Here is a 19,621-nt window from a genome sequence, read left to right on the forward strand (position 1 = left end):
TCAGGGGGTGGTCAGGAGTGTGGATAGGGGATGGGGCAGTCAGAGGGTGGGGAATAGGGGTTGAATGGGGGCAAGGGGTGGCAGTCAGGAAGGAGAGGGGGAGTTGGATGGGGTGGCGGGGGCTGGTTAGGAGGCAGGGAGCGGGGGGGGGATTGGGCAGGGGTCCTGGGGAGGGCAGTTAGGAAGGAGAGGGGGGTTGAATGGGATGGTGGGGGGCAGTCAGGGAGAAGGGGTGGTTGGATGGGGCAGGGGTCCCGTGGGGCAGTCAGGAATGGGAGGAGGGGTTGGATGGGGTGGCAGGGGGCAGTTAGGGGCCAGAGGTCCGGGGGCGGTCAGGGGACTGAGAGCGGGGGACAGGGGATGGGACAGGGGGGCCATCAGGGAACAGGGGGGGCAGATGGGGCTGGAGTCCTGGGGGGGCTGTCAGGGGGTGAGAAGCGGGGGGGGGTTCAGATGGGGGCAGGGGCCTGTCTGTTTGGGGAGGCACAGCCTCCCCCAACCGGCCCTCAATGCAATTTCAGAAACCTGATGCGGCCCTCAGGCCAAAAAGCTTGCCCGCCCCTGCTCTAGTCACGTGCCCTTGCATGAGTCAGAGCAGCCATTACCCGTACACTAGATAGAAGGTCCTCAGGAATGTCCATTAGATGGGGATAGGCTTCTTCTGTGGCCTGTTGTGTTCGTTGGTGGGCAATTACTCAAACTCCATTCACAATGTGCTGGCTAGACTTGATGTAAACTGCATTGTGGGTGTTTAGATTCATAGATACTAAGGTCAGAAGGGACCATTATGATCATCTAGTCTGACCTCTTGCACAATGCAGGCCACAGAATCTCACCCACCCACTCCTGCGAAAAACCTCTCACCTATGTCTGAGCTACTGAAGTCCTCAAATCTTGGTTTAAAGACTTCAAGGAGCAGAGAATCCTCCAGCAAGTGACCCGTACCCCATGCTACAGAAAAAGGTGAAAAACTTCCAGGGCCTCTTCCAATCTGCCCTGGAGGAAAATTCCTTCCCAACCCCAAATATGGCGATCAGCTAAACCCTGAGCATATGGGCAAGATTCACCAGCCAGATACCCAGGAAAGAATTTTCTGTAGTAACTCAGATCCCACCCCATCTAACATCCCATCACAGGCCATTAGGCCTATTTACCATGAATATTTAAAGATCAATTAGTTACCAAAATCATGTTATCCCATCATCCCATCTCCTCCATAAACTTATCGAGTTTAATCTTAAAGCCAGATAGATCTTTTTCCCCCACTGCTTCCCTTGGAAGGCTATTCCAAAACTTCATTCCTCTGATGGTTAGAATCCTTCATCTAATTTCAAGTCTAAACTTCCCAATGACCAGTTTATATCCATTTGTTCTTGTGTCCACATTGGTACTGAGCTTAAATAATTCCTCTCCCTCTCTGGTATTTATCCTTCTGATATATTTATAGAGAGCAATCATATCTCCCCTCAGCCTTCTTTTAGTTAGGCTAAACAAGCCAAGCTCCTTGAGTCTCCTTTCATAAGACAAGTTTTCCATTCCTCAGATCATCCTAGTAGCCCTTCTCTGTACCTGTTCCAGTTTGAATTCATCCTTCTTAAACATGGGAGACCAGAACTGCACACAGTATTCCAGGTGAAGTCTCACCAGTGCCTTGTATAACGGTACGAAAACCTCCTTATCTCTACTGGAAATACCTCGCCTGATGCATCCCAAGACCGCATTAGCTTTTTTCACAGCCATATCACATTGGCGGCTCATAGTCATCCTATGATTAACCAATACTCCAAGGTCCTTCTCCTCCTCCATTACTTCTAATTGATGCATCACCAGTTTATAACTAAAATTCTTATTAATCCCTAAATGCATAACCTTACACTTCTCACTATTAAATTTCATCCTATTACTATTACTCCAGTTTACAAGGTCATCCAGATCCTCCTATATGATATCCTGGTCCTTCTCTAAATTGGCAATACCTCCCAGCTTTGAATCATCCACAAACTTTATTAGCACACTCCCACTTTTTGTGCCGAGGTCAGTAATAAAAAGATTAAATAAGATTGGTCCCAAAACCGATCCCTGAGGAACTCCACTGGTAACCTCCCTCCAGCCTGACAGTTCACCTTTCAGTAGGACCCACTGTAGTCTCCCTGTTAACCAATTCCTTATCCACCTTTCAATTTTCCTATTGATCCCCATCTTTTCCAATTTAACTAATAATTCCCCATATGGCATGGTATCAAATGTCTTACTGAAATCTAGGTAAATTGGATCCACTGTGTTTCCTTTGTCTAAAAAATCTGTTACTTTCTCAAAGAAGGAGATCAGGTTGGTTTGGCACGATCTACCTTTTGTAAAACCATGTTGTATTTTGTCCCATTTACCATTGACTTCAATGTCCTTAACTACTTTCTCCTTCAAAATTTTTTCCAAGACCTTGCTTACTACAGATGTCAAACTAACAGGCCTGTAGTTACCCGGATCACTTTTTTCCCCCTTTTTTAAAAATAGGAACTATGTTAGCAATTCTCCAATCATACGGTACAACCCCTGAGTTTACAGATTCATTAACAATTCTTGCTAATGGGCTTGCAATTTCATGTGCCAATTCCTTTAATATTCTTGGATGAAGATTATCTGGGCCCCCTGATTTAGTCCCATTAAGCTGTTTGAGTTTCGCTTTCTACCTCAGATGTGGTAATATCTACCTCCATATCCTCATTCCCATTTGTCATGCTACCATTATCCCTAAGATCCTATTTAGTCTTATTAAAGACTGAGGCAAAGTATTTGTTTAGATATTGGGCCATGCCTAGATTATCCTTGACCTCCACTCCATCCTCCGTGTTTAGCGGTCCCACTTCTTCTTTCTTTGTTTTCTTCTTATTTATATGACTATAGAACCTTTTACTATTGGTTTTAATTCCCTTTGCAAGGTCCAACTCTACTTGACTTTTAGCCTGTCTCACTTTATCCCTACATGTTCTGACCTCAATAAGGTAGCTTTCCTTGCTGATCTCTCCTGTCTTCCACTCCCGGTATGCTTTCTGCTTTTTCTTAATCACCTCTCTGAGATGCTTGCTCATCCAGCTTGGTCTATAACTCCTGCCTATGAATTTTTTCCCCTTTTTTGGGATGCAGGCTTCCGATAGCTTCTGCAGCTTTGATTTAAAGTAATCCCAGGACTCCTCTGCCTTTAAATCCATAAATTCTTCAGTCCAATCCCTTTCCCTAACTAATTTCCTTAATTTTTGAAAGTCAGCCCTTTTGAAATCAAAAACCCTACTAGCAGATTTATTTTTGTTAATCCTTCCATTCAGTTTGAACTGAATTAGCTCGTGATCACTTGAACCAGGATTATCCCCTACAACCATTTCTTCTATGAGGAGCAAACACATTTGAAATATAGGAACATAGTCAATATTCATAACTTCAGATACAAAAATAATATATGCATACAAATAGGAGAACCATATTCAGCAAATCATAACTTTTCCATAGATACCTTACATGACCTACCGTATAAACTCGTTCATTAGTCCATTCGTTTATAAGCCGACCCCCCAAAATGGATAGGTAAAAATGGCAAAAACTGTATGACCCTTTCATAAGCCAACTCTGTATTTCAGGGGTTGGCAAACTTTGGCTCCTGGCCCATATGGGTAAGTCGCTGGTGGGTCGGGACATTTTGTTTACTTGGAGCATCTGCAGGCATGGAGCCCCTCAGTTCCTAGTGGCTGCAGTTTGCTGTTCCCAGCCACTGGGAGCTGCGGGAAGCAGCGCGGGCTGAGGGACATGCTGGCTGCCACTTCCCGCAGCTCCCATTGGCTGAGAACGGCGAACTGTGGCCAAAGGGAGCTGAGGGGCTCCGTGTCTGCGAAAGCTCCAGGTAAACAAAATGACATTATATTAGATATTCAATTCAATAGAGCTTAAAATTGTCAAATTTTGATGTAGACCCATTGATAAGCCAACCCCGCTCTTCAATGCTTCACTTTTTTACCAAAAAAATTTGGCTTATGAACGAGTATATACGGTACTTTGTATAAGATTTGCTGTATTTATATAACAATGGTAGCCACAATGGTCATATTTTAATCATATAACATCAGAACATTCTTTGTGTATTGTTTGCACAGCTCTGCCAGTACATCTCAGTCATGACCTACAACATATGCTATTCCAGTTCTGAGTCTTCCTTGAGAAGAGGCATCCGAACTGTAATTGAATGTAGTCTTGTGAACAATTAATGTAATCTATAGCAATTAATTTACTGTGCAATGATTTCACCTATGGGGAGACGAGCAGAAAAGTTTGGCACACTGTGTATCCCAGCTTCCCCGACGTTCTAAGTGATGTAGTTTATTATCAAAACTAAGTTCCTCTTGGAAAATTATAACCGTAAGTCTGATATGTTTTCTCTCCGAGGCATGTAATTGTCAGTCCTTGTAGACCATTAATTGATCTGTCTTCTAACATTTGAACAAACATAGTTAAACTGCTTATGCAGACAGTAACTCTCCTAGCTAGCCTCTTTTTTGTTAAGCTTTTGTTCCAAAAAGCAGAGGTAAATCTAGACCATAAATACTCTTCATGCCTTTTGCTGATGTTTTATGCTAATGATGTACAAGTGAACACCCAATTATAGCTGTCCTCTAGTATTTTTCTTTAGCCCAAAATAGTTTTCAAAAGTAAAAATATAGTAAATGTTTGTTCATAATCTTAAAGTTAGATCCCCTTATTGTGCTTTTTTGCTTTTATTGGATGTGGATTATTAGCTAACTAGTGTGTAAACTGAAATTAAGAGAGACTGCTCTGGGGAAAGCTTTTTATGAATATATACTTTTCTCACTACTTTAATCTGATTTCTCCCCTCCTCCCAATAATTTGTTCCTAATTATGACAGAAGTACCTGTTTGGCGTTTGGCTTGTTTTTTTTCCTAGTGTACTATCTCTGAAATTCTTTGATTTCTTTTATTATTATTTTTAATTTTGTTTTAGTCCCTTGACTTTTTTGTATTGAGATCTAGGCCTTGATACTTCAAACACCAGCATGCTTATCTTTACTACTGAGAGTGGTCCCATTCATGTCATAGGGTAGTGAAATGTGTGCATAAGTGTTCGTAGGATCGGGGCCTTAATCTGATTTTCGTAAAGTAGTAACTTCCCTTCCAGCATCTCTGGTCTTGTAAAAGAAGTTAAATCATTCCTTTTTTTAGTTTAGTCAGTTGTCTGCTAGAATAGTGCAGTTATACTCGAGCTGGTGCTTTATTTACATCTGTACTTAAGGTTGCATGAGCATTATAATCCTTTGTTTTCAGTTTTTTATAATGTTCAGGGACTTCAATATGTTGGGCTGAAATTTTTCCAGAAATGGTCTCTGCCTGTGTATGTATTTTTTTTATAGTTTAATTAAAAAAATTGGTTGCCATTTCTGAATGAGCAAGTAAAAGATGACAACAGCAAACTTTCCCCATTTTTATATGTTGTAAATAAATTCTTGAAACAATTTTTTAAAGAGCTCTACTGACAAAATGGCTGGGGTAGAGAGTTCAAAGTTTTGTATGGCAATGTTCCTTTTTGAGTTCTGGTGAACATTTAGTTTTATTTGGCAGATAGGAGGGTTTCCAAATTTTCTATGTATGCAGGTAAAATTTTTAAAAACCTATATTCTACGCAAAGCTGCATGTATGCGTACTGGGAAGATGCAAGTTTTCTAAAGAACACTGCCTCATTAACTGTGTACGTTGAATGAAGCTGAGATCCTGTTCCATTCTCTGCATGTTGGTTTAAGCCGTTACAATTTTTTTGCCCTGTGTGTATGTCTTTCGCTGCTTTGGAAAACTATGGGCTTGGCTACACTTGTGAGTTACAGCACATTAAAGGAGCCCCGGGCGCACTAGCTCAATACTCGTCCACACTGGAAGGCACATGGAGCGCTCTGACTCTGCGGCTGGCCCGTTCCTGGTACTCCACCTCGGTGAGTGGAATAACGTTTGTTATGCCCCCGCTGGAGCGCCACGGCGCCAGTGTGGATGCCCTGGTCTGTTAGTGCGCTCTGATCGACCTCCAGAGGTGTCCCACAGTGCCTGTCGTAGCCACTCTGGTCATTACTTTGAACTCTACTGCCCTGCCCTCAGGTGACCAACCGTCAGACCCACCCTTTAAATTCTCTGGGAATTTTGAAAATCCCCTTCCTGTTTGCTCAGCCAGGCGTGGAATCCTCTCGGCGAACCTTTCCAGATGACCATGCCTCCATGCACCAGACGATCCCCAGTATGGAGCAATGGCGAGGTGCTGGACCTAACCGGTGTTTGGGTGGAGGAAGCTGTCCAGTCCCAGATGCACTCCAGCTGTAGAAATTACAATACCTTCAGGCAGATATCAAGGGACATGATGGAAAGGGGCCACGACTGGCACGCACTGCAGTGCAGGATTAAAATGAAGGAGCTGTGGAATGCCTACCACAAAGCGCACAAGGCAAACAGCTGCTCCGGTGCTGCCCCTGCGACCTGCCGTTTCTACAAAGAGCTGGACGCGATACTTGGGGCTGACCCCACCTCCACTCCGAGTACCACCATGGACACTTCAGAGCCCAGTTCAACAAGGTGGGAGGATGAGGAGGAGCAGCAGGGTCAGAGCGAGGGTGCTGAGGCAGAGGAAGACACCCTGGAATCCCTAGATGCATGCAGCCAGAAGCTGTTCTCAAGCCAGGAGGAAGGTAGCCACTCACAGCAGTCAGTGTCGGGGGAAGGACAAACACCAGAGGAGGTTCCCAGTAAGCGGCTTTTATTTTGGGAAGGAATTTATTTGGTGCGGGCTCTTGGGGTGAGGAGGGTTAGGGCTGCATGCATGCCTAGATGCGGAATAGGACCTTGGTATGCTCTCTCTCACATCTTGGTAATCTGTCTCAACAATCTCTTCAAAGATCTCATCCAGAACTTGGGAAATGTGCTTGCACAGGTTTCTCGGGTGAGCCACTGTGTTCCTTGTCCCAGTAAAGCTAACTTGTCCTCGCCACTGTGCCGTGAGGGGCGGGGGGACCATAGCTGCGCACAGGCAAGCTGCATATGGGCCAGGGCGGAATCCGCATTGGATTAGAAGACCCTCCCTTGCTTCCCAGGTCACCCTCAGCAGCGAGATATCCAGGACTAACTCCTGTGGAAAATGTGGGGGCAGTGTTCAGTATAGGGGCCCCCTGCCGCTGTTGGCTCTCCCCAAGGCACAGAAACCCAGAGGACAATACAGCCGTGAAACAATCAGTCACGCTTGACCCTGTGCTGACTCAGCATGTTGGGGCTCCTGTGGGTTATGTGCGCTCGCTTTAGGACGGGCAAATTATGCAATTGTGTAGACTGTGCTTGCCCTTAAGTATGAGGGAATCATTGCTCTGTCTGGTGTGAACAATGCTGCCTCTGTTAAGTGTTGCATTTTGCCTTTGCAGATGCAACCTTGAGATCTCAGCCGTCCATGTTATCACCAGCCGAAAGACTCCAAAGAATCAGAAAGAGCCAACGTAGAAGCAAGGAAGCCATGTTGCATGAAGTAATGCAGCATTCAATCAATGAAAATCAAAAAGTGCAGGAGTGGCGGGACAGGGAAAGGAGGATCAGCCAGCAGAATGAGGACTGCTGGCACAAAAGCGCGGTGCTCCGGCAGCAAAGCACGGATCGTCTGATAAGCATAATGGAGCGCCAGGCGGACTCGATCCAGGTGCTTGTAGCCATGCAGGCGGAGCACTACCGTGCCTGGACTCCCCCCCCCCCCCCCACAGCCCTTGTCCCAAAACTCTTTCCTTTGTGCCCCCATGTCGCCTCCAACCCACTGTCCCCAACATCCGGGTTCTTACCGCCACCAGCTGCCTCCAACACCTGTAGCTTCACCACCCAGCCCTGAAAACTATGACTCTTACCCACTGCACTCAACCCCCATCACCATGCAGTATAGCCATCCTGAAATGCAGCACTCATTGCACAGTACTCCAAAGAGGAAGGCTGAGTATGATAACAGGACAGATGCAAATCTGTGGTTGTACCATTCCCCACCCCACCCCCTTGCCCTGTCTGTTTCACAAGCAGTTGTTTCTTTTCAATAAATGGATTTTTTGGCTTTGAAAATATTCTTTATTATTACATAAAGTAAAAGATACCTTAGCCCAGAAAAGAAACAGGCTCTGCAAGTCAGCGTAGCAAACACAGATTCCTACCAACGTTGGAACCACTGCACTTCACTCCCGTTCAGGGCACCAGACATTACTGGTGGCTTTCAGCCTCAAATTGCTCCCTCAAGGCATCCCTAATTCTTGCAGCCTCACGCTGGGCCTCTCTAATAGCCCTGCTCTCTGGCTGTTCAAATTCAGCCTCCAGGATTTGAACCTCCGAGTTCCATGCCTGAGTGAATCATTCACCCTTCCCTTCACAAATGTTATGGAGGGTGCAGCACATGGATAGAACCGCAGGGCTACTGTCATCGGCCAGATCCAGCTTCCCGTACAGAGAGCTCCAGTGGTCCTTTAAACGGCCAAAAGCACACTCCATCGTCATTCTGCACCTGCTCAGCTGTTGTTGAACCTCTCCTTGCTGCTGTCAAGGCTCCCTGTGTAGGGTTTCATGAGCCATGGCATTAACGGGTAAGCGGGGTCTCCAAGGATCACAATGGGCATTTCGACTTCCCCTACAGTGATCTTCTGGTCTGGGAAAAAAGTCCCAGCTTGCAGCTTCCTGAACAGGCCAGTGTTCCAAAAGATGCTTGTGTCATGCACCTTTCTGGGCCAGCCTGTGTTAATGTAAATGAAAAGCCCACGGTGATCCGCAAGTGCCTGGAGAACCATCGAGAAATACCCCTTCCGATTAACATACTCGGAGGCTAGGTGGGCTGGTGCCAGAATTGGAATGTGTATGCCGTCTATCGCTCCTCCGCAGTTAGGGAAACCCATTTGTGTAAAGCCATCCACAATGTCATGCAAGTTACCCGGAGTCACCGATCTTCTGAGCAGGATGTGATTAATGGCCCTGCAAACTTGCATCAACATGATTCCACCGGTCAACTTCCCCACTCCAAATTGGTTGGCGGTAGCTATCTGGAGTTGCCAGCTTCCAGATTGCAATTGCCACGTGCTTTTCCACCGTCAGGGCAGCTCTCAATCTCATGTCCTTGCGCTGCAGGGTGGGGGCGAGCTCTTCACACAGTCCCATGAAACTGGGTTTTCTCATCCGAAAGTTCTGCAGCCACTACTTGTCATCCCAGACTTACATGAAGATGTGATCCCACCACTCAGTGCTTGTTTCCCGACCCCAGAAGCGGCATTCCATGGTGGTGAGCATGTCCGTGAATGCCACAAGCAAGCTTGTGTTATATGCGTTACTCGAGTCGATATCATCATCGGAGCCCTCACTGTCACTTTGCATTATAAGGAATAACTCGACTACCAAATGTGACGTGCTGGCGAGACTCATCAGCATACTCCTCAGTAGTTCGAGCTCCATTCCCGCAGCCCGAAAGAGAAGACAGAGCGCGCAGTACAAAAAACGTTGAAAGATGGCGCCAAATATGGATGGAAGCACAGGGATTGCTGGGATGCAAACAGATGCATCATGGGGCGTTGGGACAGGACCCAGAATGCCCCGCCCCCCACCCTGTTCCCACAAGCCACAGCGCCAGAATGGGAAGAGATGCTTTGTGGGATAGCTGCCCATAATGCACCGCTCCCAGTGCCGCTGAAAGTGCCACAAATGTGGCCATGCCAGTGCGCTTGCAGCTGTCAGTGTGGACAGACTGCAGCGTTTCCCTACTGCGCTCTCCGAAGGCGGGTTTAACTTGAAGCACTCTACATCTGCAAGTGTAGCCATGCCCTCAGTCAGTGTTTGCTTCCTTGAATCATATGGGCATTGTGTGCTTCAGACTCTGGACTGGCCATTCTGCTAGTGCCAGTCAAATAATTTCAGCTTGTTCCGTGGTTGGGCACTGTCATAAACATACAGCTAAGGGTAGCGTATAATCCCTCCTTTACCTGTAAAGGGTTAATCAGTTCCATTAACCTAGTTGGCACCTGACCAGAAGCACCAATGGAGAAAGAAGATACTTTCAAATCTGGGGGAGAAAGGTTTTTGTTTGTGCTCTTTGTTGTTCTCTCGAAGACAGAGAGACCAAGCAACTAATCCAGCTCCTACTAAATGATACATCAAAAATTACAGAAATAGTAAGTAATAGCAAGGAAATGCATTAGAGTATCTTTTGTTTTAGCTTGTGAATTTTCCCTATGCTAAGAGGAAGGTTTATTCCTGTTTCTTGTAACTTTAAAGTTTTGCCTAGAGGGGAATCCTCTATGTTTTAAATTGTATTACCCTGTACAATTACCTTCCATCCTGATTTTACAGAGGTGCTTGTTTTTCTTTATAAAAAAGTTCTGTTTTTAAGAATCTGATTGGTTAAAGGGATTTGGGGGGATATTTTGGGGAAACAGGAACTCCAAGTGGTTCTTTGTCTAACTCACTTGGTGGTGGCAGCAATACCGTCCAAGGACAAGGAAGAATTCATGCCTTGGGGAAGTTTTTAACCTAAGCTGGTAGAAATAAGCTTAGGGGGTCTTTCATGCGGGTCCCCGCATCTGTACCCTAGAGTTCAGAGTGGGGAGAGAACTCTGACAGGCATTAAAGTCAGAAATTTCAGGAAGTTAAGACACTACTAGGCTGACAGGAGAGCTGCTCCCATTGGCGTGGTTAACCCACCTCTGCGAGAGGCGGCAGCTATGTCTTTGAGGTAAGCCTTCCTGTCGACATAGTGCTATCTACACCACGGGTGAGGTTGGTATAACTGAATTGCTCGGGGTGTGTGTGTGTGTGAATTTTTTTAAGCCCCTGAGCAATATAGTTATACAGGTGTAATTTTATAGTGTAGACCTGGCCTAAATATCCTGGATTTTGTGCTGTGTTAAATCTGAAATTGGTTGAATGTCATTTTTGAGGAAAAGCATTTTTTTGGTTGAAGCACGTGAGAGTTGGTAGATTGGAATCCTCTTCCTGGGGCTGGTCTATGCTACAAAGTAAGGTCGGTTTAACTACATTGCTCATGCCATGTGCGATGTAATTAAGCCGATCTAAGCCTTGGTATAGAGACTGGTAGGAATTCTTCTGTCAGTCTAGCTACCGGCTCTTGGAGAGGTGGATTTACTTCAGCAGTAGAGGAATCCTTTCCATCTCTGTAGTGTCTACATTACAGTGCTACTATGGCGCTGCTGCTGTAGCGTTTCTAGCATAGCCATATCCCCAGCTTTGCCAGTAATGTGCTATCTGATCTTAGGCAGCTCTTTACACTCCTGTGTCTGAATTTCCACATCTGTAAAATGGAGGTTCTTTTATATCATTAGAACCGTAGAACTGCAAAGTAGTCGTGTTTAATATAAGAAAGTATTTCCTTTTAAAAATTGAGGCATTTAACCTGTGGAATTTATTACCACTAGATATAATGGAGGCCAAGGGCCTAGTAGGATTAAGAAAAAAATTAGATATTTATATGGCAGAGAACATCTATGGTTACGTTAGACAGGATTTAAAAAAACAATTAGAAGAGATATAAGCCTTTATGCTTCAGGACATAAGCCAACCTCATTTCAGTTTGCATGCTCTTGCAGTCTGTTCTTAAAATTGGAAAGTTTCCATCTGGAGCAAAAAGAAAAATCCAGCATTGCAGCTGGACAGGTTGTGGTTAGCTGCTGCTGCTCATTAAATAAAGAGATAAACATTTAGGCAAGGCCCCTGCAGCTGGTTAACATGGTTAGCATCAAAACCACTGCTTTGAAAATGCCCCTTCCTTTCCTAAACATAGTATTTGGGGCTTTTCCTAGTCAGTTATTGAAACTCAATCCCAAGAGAGAATGTGTTCAAAAATGTAGGAAATTGCGTCATAAAACACTTAAGCTTATCCAAGTAATGATAATGAATTCACTTACCACGAGGGAACTGTAATAAATAGGATGGGTGAGTTCAGGACAGAGAATGTTTCTACCATCTCTAATAGAGGCTATAATAGCAGGGTGGATTTGATTTAAATCAAACTGATTGAAATCATGATTTCAATCACGAGTCAGGAAAACTTCATTTAGTCATGGATTTCTACATAAAAGTGCATTCTTGTTAGTTGTTATAACCTTAATACATATGCTTCACAACTCAGAGATAGATGTAGGTTTCATTTTTAGAAGGTACACACTATACATTTTTTAAGTGATTTATTTTGAGAACTTTTCAGATTAGTTTTACAGCTATATCAGAAAATGAATGATTGTTTGGTTATCTCATTTATCAAAGGTAATTGAAGCAGATATTTATGAAGTCATTGGGAGGTGAACTATCTCCAGTTCAATAGGTTGATCATTAATATTTGGAGGACTTTCTTGCCATGCTATATTAGGAGATCACCAGACAGACATTTAGATTATTTAACTGAAACAACAATGTTATGTATTCTGGATTTTTTGTCTTCAACAGCAAACATATAATATTATAACACAACAAGCATATGAATTTTTTAATTTAAATATTCACGTTTTTTAAAATCAGGTTTGTTTTGGTTAAAATTGTTTTTAACTAAAATAGTTAAATGAAATATTTTTTAAAAAAAATTAAATCGACTGTCAGCCAGGTCAACACGAGAAACTTAAAATATTGGCTTCTGCAGCTAACTCAGTTCTCTTCACCGTCATTTTCCTGTTTGTTCATAATCTGGAGAAGAAGCTTTCCTGCTTTTTCAGGTCCCAAAAGATTTCTCAGTTTGGAATGAATTAGTCCAAAGGAAGAAAATATTTTTCTACACGGGCAGAAGAAGCTACTGTTGTTACAAGTGAGATTATCACTTCAACAGTCTCTGAATCCAAGTGCTTAAGTGAGTTCCACCAGTTCACTGGTGTGACTTTCTTTAAAACATCATCAGCAAACATATATTTCTTGAATGGTTCATCCTTAGCTCTGAAGTTTATTATAGTTGGCATTATGGAGAGATGATTGCTGGATGTCCATGTCATAGCCAACTCCTCTTCTTCAGTAGTTAAGGTTTGACCCTCGTATCGAGTATTGAGACTATTTGCAAGAAAATGAGCTGGAGATAGTGCTTGTCCCATTCGTTTTTTTAATGCTTGTAATTTAACTCTGTCATTGCATATTTCTCTTTTTAAGATCTCACTCAATTCTTTCCAAATTTCAACAGCATCAGCAATAAAACAGCTATTTCCATGCATTTTGTTCAAGGCTACAGAAATAGGCTTCAGGATACTCAGCATGTGTTCAACATTTCTCTTAAGCCCAATGTTGGGAACTTCGGCTGTGACAGTGCCGTCTATCTTTTTACAATTTTGTTCACAAACTGTCATCAGATTAGTCCAATTCTTGATATAGTGCTCAAAATAGTCCACTACTGAGTTCCATCGCGCACCTTGTGGGAGAGTTATCTTGGTTCTTCCGCTTTTTTCAGAGCAGCTGCTGCAAAGTGGTTGTTACGGAAGTATTTTGCCAAAAACATTAGCCTTTATTTCTGGAACACTGAAGTCTTTGGCTAGGAGGTGCATCAAATGAGCACTGCAAATGTATATTATCATCTTGGGACTCTCTTCACAATAATGTCTTCTCACTTTGTATACATTTGCAATATTGTCTGTGACCAAGCTGCATACTAGACATTTGAATTTTTTTTCAGCATTTGTTATAGCTTTTACTGCTACTTCTTGTAAGTATTCTGCAGCGTATGCATTTCCTGATCATAGAATCATAGAATATCAGGGTTGGAAGGGACCTCAGGAGGTCATCTAGTCCAACCCCCTGCTCAAAGCAGGACCAATCCCCAACTAAATCATCCCAGCCAGGCTTTGTCAAGCCTGACCTTAAAAACTTCTAAGGAAGGAGATTCCACCACCTCCCTAGGTAACTCATTCCAGTGTTTCACCACCCTCCTAGTGAAAAAGTTTTTCCTAATATCCAACCTAAACCTCCCCCACTGCAACTTGAGACCATTACTCCTTGTCCTGTCCTCTTCTACCACTGAGAATAGTCTAGAACCATCCTCTCTGGAACCCCCTTTCAGGTAGTTGAAAGCAGCTATCAAATCTCCCCTCATTCTTCTCTTCTGCAGACTAAACAATCCCAGTTCCCTCAGCCTCTCCTCATAACTCATGTGTTCCAGACCCCTAATCATTTTTGTTGCCCTTCGCTGGACTCTCTCCAATTTATCCACATCCTTCTTGTAGTGTGGGGCCCAAAACTGGACACAATACTCCAGATGAGGCCTCACCAATGTCGAATAGAAGGGAACGATCACGTCCCTCGATCTGCTCGCTATGCCCCTACTTATACATCCCAAAATGCCATTGGCCTTCTTGGCAACAAGGGCACACTGTTGACTCATATCTAGCTTCTCGTCCGCTGTCACCCCTAGGTCCTTTTCTGCAGAACTGCTGCCTAGCCATTTGGTCCCTAGTCTGTAGCTGTGCATTGGGTTCTTCCCTCCTAAGTGCAGGTAAGTAATAAGTATCCTTATTGAACCTCATCAGATTTCTTTTGGCCCAATCCTCCAATTTGTCTAGGTCCCTCTGTATCCTATCCCTGCCCTCCAGCGTATCTACCACTCCTCCCAGTTTAGTATCATCCGCAAATTTGCTGAGAGTGCAATCCACACCATCCTCCAGATCATTTATGATGTATCAGTTGTTTCTGTAAGGAAGACATTCCCTTCTTCTGTTGTCAGACAAGCACATACAACAGGATCATTGTGGATATTGCTCCATCCATCAAGACTCAGGTTAACAATTTTACCCTCTAGACCTTTTGCATACTGCTCAATTTCTCTTTCATACACTTTATCCAGCAATTTGCCTGCGACGTCTGCTCTGTTGGGTGGACTGTATCCTGGTCTTAATGACTGAACCATGTTAATAAAGTGTGGGTTCTCGATCATACGGGAAGGAGAGTTTCTTGCATAAAAAAACAGGCATTTTTTTCATCAATTACCTCTTTTTGTAATCTTCTGGTTCTTATCACAAACTTATCTATGGTTGTTTCTGGATGATAGAGATTTTTTTTTTCTTTGACAACTGCACAAGTAAGCGTCTCTGATGGTATCTTCTAGACTGAGCACTGAGTCCCATTGGGTATATGGAAAGATTAACCTAAATAATCTATACAGAAGCCCCAGGAACCCTATAAAATTGGGTCCCTAATACATGAACTATTGGAACTCATTTACAAAACTTTCCTTAAACGTTACATGAATATATTGTCTCATTACTATAGAATTAGAATTTTTAATCCCTATTCCATGATGAGATATCTTTGAGCTATAATGTATCTTAATTAAAACTGTCTTTAGATAGGTTTTTCCCTCAAAAAGCATTTTATCAAAAAAATCTGATTTAAATAAAAAATAATTATTTTTTATCCACCTTATATAATAATGAATATTATTTGCTATATAACAGCTAAGGGTATGTCTACACTATGAAATTAAGTTGATATTATAGAAGTCGATTTTTATAAATCAGTTTTATACAGTCGATTGCGTATGTCCACACTAAGCGCATTAAGTCGGCAGAGTGCGTCCTCACTACCGTGGCTAGCATCGACTTACAGAGTGGTGTACTGTGGGTAGCTATCCCACAGTTCCCGCAGTCTCCGCCACCCATTGAAATTCTGGGTTAAGCTCCCAATGCCTGATGGGGCAAAAACATTGTTGCGGGTGGTTTTGGGTACATGTTGTCAGTTGCCCCTCCCTTCATGAAAGCAACGGCAGACAATCGTTTCACACCTTTTTTCCATGCGGACACCATACTGCTTTCAGCAGACGGTGCAGTAGGACTGCTAACCGTCGTCATCCACAGCTTCCGCTGCAACTCTGCTCTGCTGCTATTGTCTCAATAGTGAATTTCTCCATGTTGTCTGTCATGGGCTCCCGGGTACGTGTGTTCTTCCTCGGGAAATGTGTGTGTTGTTAACCTTCGTCCTCCACCTCTTCCACTGCAACTTTGCTCTCCTGCTCTCATGAATCCACCTCGCAAGTCATCTCATCGTTCTCTGTAAATATCTATTCTCGTGGCATCTGTCGTCAGCCACCGCTTCCGCTGCAACTCTGCTCTCCTGCAGACGCCATACCATGGCAAGCATGGAGCCCACTCAGATCACTGTGGCTGTTATGAGCATTTAAACACCTCGTGCTTTATCCTGCAGTATGTGCAGAACCAGAACCTGCAAAAGCAGGCGAGGAGGCGGTGGCAGCGTGGTGACAAGAGTGATGAGGACATGGACACAGACTTCTCTCAAAGTACGGGCCCTGGCAATTTGGACATCCTGGTGGCAATGGGGCAGGCTCATGCTATGGTACGCCGATTCTGGGCCCGGGAAAAAAGCACAGACTGGTGGGACCGCATAGTGTTGCAGGTCTGGGATGATTCCCAGTGGCTGCGAAATTTTCGCATGCGTAAGGGCACTTTCATGGAACTTTGACTTGCTTTCCCTGCCCTTGAAGTGCAAGAATACCAAGATGAGAGCAGCCTTCACAGTTCACAAGCGAGTGGCGATAGCCCTGTGGAAGCTTGCAATGCCAGACAGCTACCGGTCAGTCGGGAATCAATTTGGAGTGGACAAATCTACTGTGGGGGCTGCTGTGATCCAAGTAGCCGACACAATCACTGAGCTGCTGCTATCAGGGGTAGTGACTCTGGGAAATGTGCAGGTCATAGTGGATAGTTTTGCTGCAATGGGATTCCCTAACTGTGGTGGGGTGATAGACGGAATGCATATCCCCATCTTGGGACTGGACCACCTTGGCAGCCAGAATGTAAACTGCAAGGGGTACTTTTCAATGGTGCTGCAAGCACTTGTGGATCACAAGGGACGTTTCACCGACATCAACGTGCGATGGCCGGGAAAGGTACATGATGCTCGCATCTTCAGGAACTCTGGTCTGTTTGAAAAGCTGCAAGAAGGGACTTACTTCCCAGACCAGAAGATAACTGTTGGAGATGTTGAAATGCCTATAGTTTATTCTTGGGGACCCAGCCTTCCCCTTAATGCCCTGCCTCATGAAGCCATACACAGGCAGCGTGGACAGTAGTAAGGAGCTGTTCAACTATAGGCTGAGCAAGTGCAGAATGGTGGTAGAATGTGCATTTGGACGTTTAAAAACACGCTGGCGCAGTTTACTGACTCGGTTAGGCCTCAGCAAAACCAATATTCTCATTGTTATTGCAGCTTGCTGTGTGCTCTACAATCTCTGTGAGAGTAAGTGGGAGACATTTATGGTGGGGTGAGAGGTTGAGGCAAATCACCTGGCCCCTGATTATGCGCATCCAGACATGAGGGCGATTAGAAGAGCGCAGCAGGGTGCGCTGCGCATCAGAGAAGCTTTGAAAACCAGTTTCATGACTGGCCAGGCTACGGTGTGACAGTTCTATTTGTTTCTCCTTTATGAAAACCCACCCACTTGGTTCACTCTACTTTCCTGTAAGCCACCCGCCCTCCCCCCTTCAATCACCGCTTGCAGAAGCAGTAAAGTCATTGTTGTTTCAAAATCATGCATTCTTTATTAATTCATCACACAAATAGGGGGATAACTGCCAAGGTAGCCTGGGAGTGGTGGGGCAGGAGGGAAGAACCAGGTGGGGTTGTGGAGGAGGGAAGGACAAGGCCACACTGCACTTCAAAACTTATTGAATGCCAGCCTTCTGTTGCTTAGGCAGTCCTCTGGGGTGGAGTGGTTGGGTGCCTGGAGCCCCTCCCCCCTTCCCGGTTCTTGGGCTTCTGGGTGAGGAGGTTATGGAACTTGGGGAGGAGGGCGGGCGGTTACACAGGGGCTGCAGCGGCGGTCTGTGATCCTGCTGCCTTTCCTGCAGCTCCACCAGACGCCGGATCATATCCGTTTGATTCCCCAGTAGCCTCAACATTGCATCCTGCCTCATGTCATCATGCTGCCGCCACCTCTCATCTTACTCGTCCCTCCTGTCCTCGCGTTCATTTTATGCTTTCCTGGACTCTGCTATTGTTTGCCTTCACACATTCTGCTGAGCTTTTCCGTGTGGAAGGACAGCATGAGCTCAGAGAACATTTCATCGCGAGTGCTTTTTTTTCGCCTTCTTATTTGCTCTAGCCTCTGGGACGGAGATGATCGGGGGAGTGTTGAAACATTTGCAGCTGCGGGAGGGAAAAAAAGGGAGAGTAGTATTTAAAAAGACATTTTAGAGATCAATGAGTAGACTCTTTCATGGTGAACCAAGCTGTTAACATTACGTAGTATGTGTTTTCGGTACAAGGTCGCATTTTGCCTCTTATTTTGAGGGCCTGCCGGTTTGGTGTGAGAGATCTCACGCACACAGGGCTGGGCAACAGAATTCGGCTTGCAGGCAGCCATGGTAAGCCACAGTCTTTCGGCTTCTTCAGCCTTCATAACATGTGGGAATGGTCTCAAACAGCAGCACTGTCCTTTCCCATACCAAGCACCCATTGGGTTGTCCATTTAAAAGGAGGGACTGCGGTTTAACGTGCAGCACAAACACAACTAACCGCTCCCCCCCCTCCAATTCTCTAGAATGATCGCTTCACCCCTCCTCCCACCGCGTGACTAGTATCGGAGAAGATCCCTGCCAGCCAAATGCGAACAGCTCAGCGTAAGTGGCCTCCCCCCAGCGCGTGGCTAAAAGCGGGGATGATTTCAGCCGCAAGCAAACAGCGCAGCAGGAACGGCCACCTCTGAATGTCCCCTTAATAATGTCCCTGGAAGATTTCCGCTCCATCCCCAGACACGTTAACAAACTTTTCCAGTTAGCTGTACTGGCCGTGAATGCATCCCAAGTCTTCAGGGTGAATTAATCATTAAACACGCTTGCTTTTAAACCATGTATTATATTTACAAAGGTACACTCACCAGAAGTGCCTTCTCCACCTTCAAGGTCCGGGAGCCCAGGTTGGGAGGGTATTGGCTCCAGGGTGATAAACAATTCTTGGCTGTTGGGGAGAATGGTTTCTCCGCTTGCCTGTTGTGCGCTATCCTCCTCCTCCCCAAAATCCCCATCCCTGTTTTGTGAGACTCCCCCCTTGCAGGTGTCCACAGACAGGGGTGGGTTAGTGGTAGGGGCACCCCTTAGAATTGCATGCAGCTCATCACAGAAGTGGTATGTCTGGGGCTCTGACCTGGAGCAACCGTTTGTGCCTCTGGTTTTTTGGTGGGCTTGCCTGAGCGCCTTAATTTTCACGTGGCACTGCTGCAGATCCCTGTTATAGCCTCTGTCCATCATGCCCTTGGAGATTTTTTTCAAATATATTGGTATTTCACCTTTGGAACAGAGTTCTGATAGCATGGATTCATCTCCCCATACAGTGATCAGATCCAGTACCTCCCGTTCGATCCATGCTGGAGCTCTTTTTCGATTCTGGGACTGCATGGTCACCTGTGCTGATGAGCTCTGCATGGTTACCTGTGCTGATGAGCTCACCACGCTGGCCAAACAGGACATGAAATTCAAAAGTTCCCGGTGTTTTCCTGTGTACCTGCCAAGTGCATCTGAGTTTGAAGTGCTGTCCAGAGTGGAGCATTCTGGGATAGCTCCCAGAGGCCAATTCCATTGAATTGCGTCCACACTACCCCAAAT

At 45.0% G+C, this 19,621-nt stretch overlaps 2 protein-coding genes across 7 annotated transcripts in view; both read left to right on the top strand.

The window, feature by feature from the left end:
* Window positions 1-19,621, top strand: part of UBE2G2 (ubiquitin conjugating enzyme E2 G2) — a 55,200-nt gene that overhangs the window by 2,792 nt on the left and 32,787 nt on the right. The window contains exon 1 of one of the 4 annotated variants that reach the window (XM_073360324.2): window positions 18,610-18,640. The exons of the other annotated variants lie outside the window; for them this stretch is intronic. Coding sequence (XP_073216425.1) covers window positions 18,625-18,640 — 16 coding nt within the window. The 5' untranslated portion in view covers window positions 18,610-18,624. Of the gene's footprint in view, window positions 1-18,609; window positions 18,641-19,621 lie in introns of those variants that run through there. 4 annotated transcript variants of the gene reach the window in all.
* LOC140917444 (uncharacterized) lies at window positions 469-18,616 on the top strand. 3 transcript variants are annotated; one of them, XM_078854208.1, is made up of 3 exons: window positions 469-6,778; window positions 7,445-7,713; window positions 18,562-18,616. In XM_078854208.1, the coding sequence occupies exons 1-3, from the start codon at window positions 6,244-6,246 to the stop codon at window positions 18,592-18,594; spliced, it is 837 nt and encodes a 278-aa protein (XP_078710334.1). In that variant the 5' UTR covers window positions 469-6,243; the 3' UTR covers window positions 18,595-18,616. The 3 variants fall into 3 exon arrangements, with proteins under 3 accessions (XP_078710334.1, XP_073216422.2, XP_078710333.1); XM_073360321.2 differs by lacking the exon at window positions 18,562-18,616 and having other exon boundaries at window positions 469-5,980; window positions 6,210-6,778; window positions 7,445-8,117; XM_078854207.1 differs by lacking the exon at window positions 18,562-18,616 and having other exon boundaries at window positions 7,445-8,117.

This window comes from Lepidochelys kempii, chromosome 9, assembly GCF_965140285.1.
Source record: "Lepidochelys kempii isolate rLepKem1 chromosome 9, rLepKem1.hap1, whole genome shotgun sequence".
Lineage (NCBI taxonomy): Eukaryota > Metazoa > Chordata > Testudines > Cheloniidae > Lepidochelys > Lepidochelys kempii.

Bases quoted from the DNA above. Each gene is read 5' to 3' on its own strand.
- LOC140917444 (XM_078854207.1), top strand. From the start codon at position 6,244: ATGACCATGCCTCCATGCACCAGACGATCCCCAGTATGGAGCAATGGC. The intron at 6,779-7,444 runs GTAAGCGGCTTT...TTGCCTTTGCAG, and splicing joins AACACCAGAGGAGGTTCCCA to ATGCAACCTTGAGATCTCAG.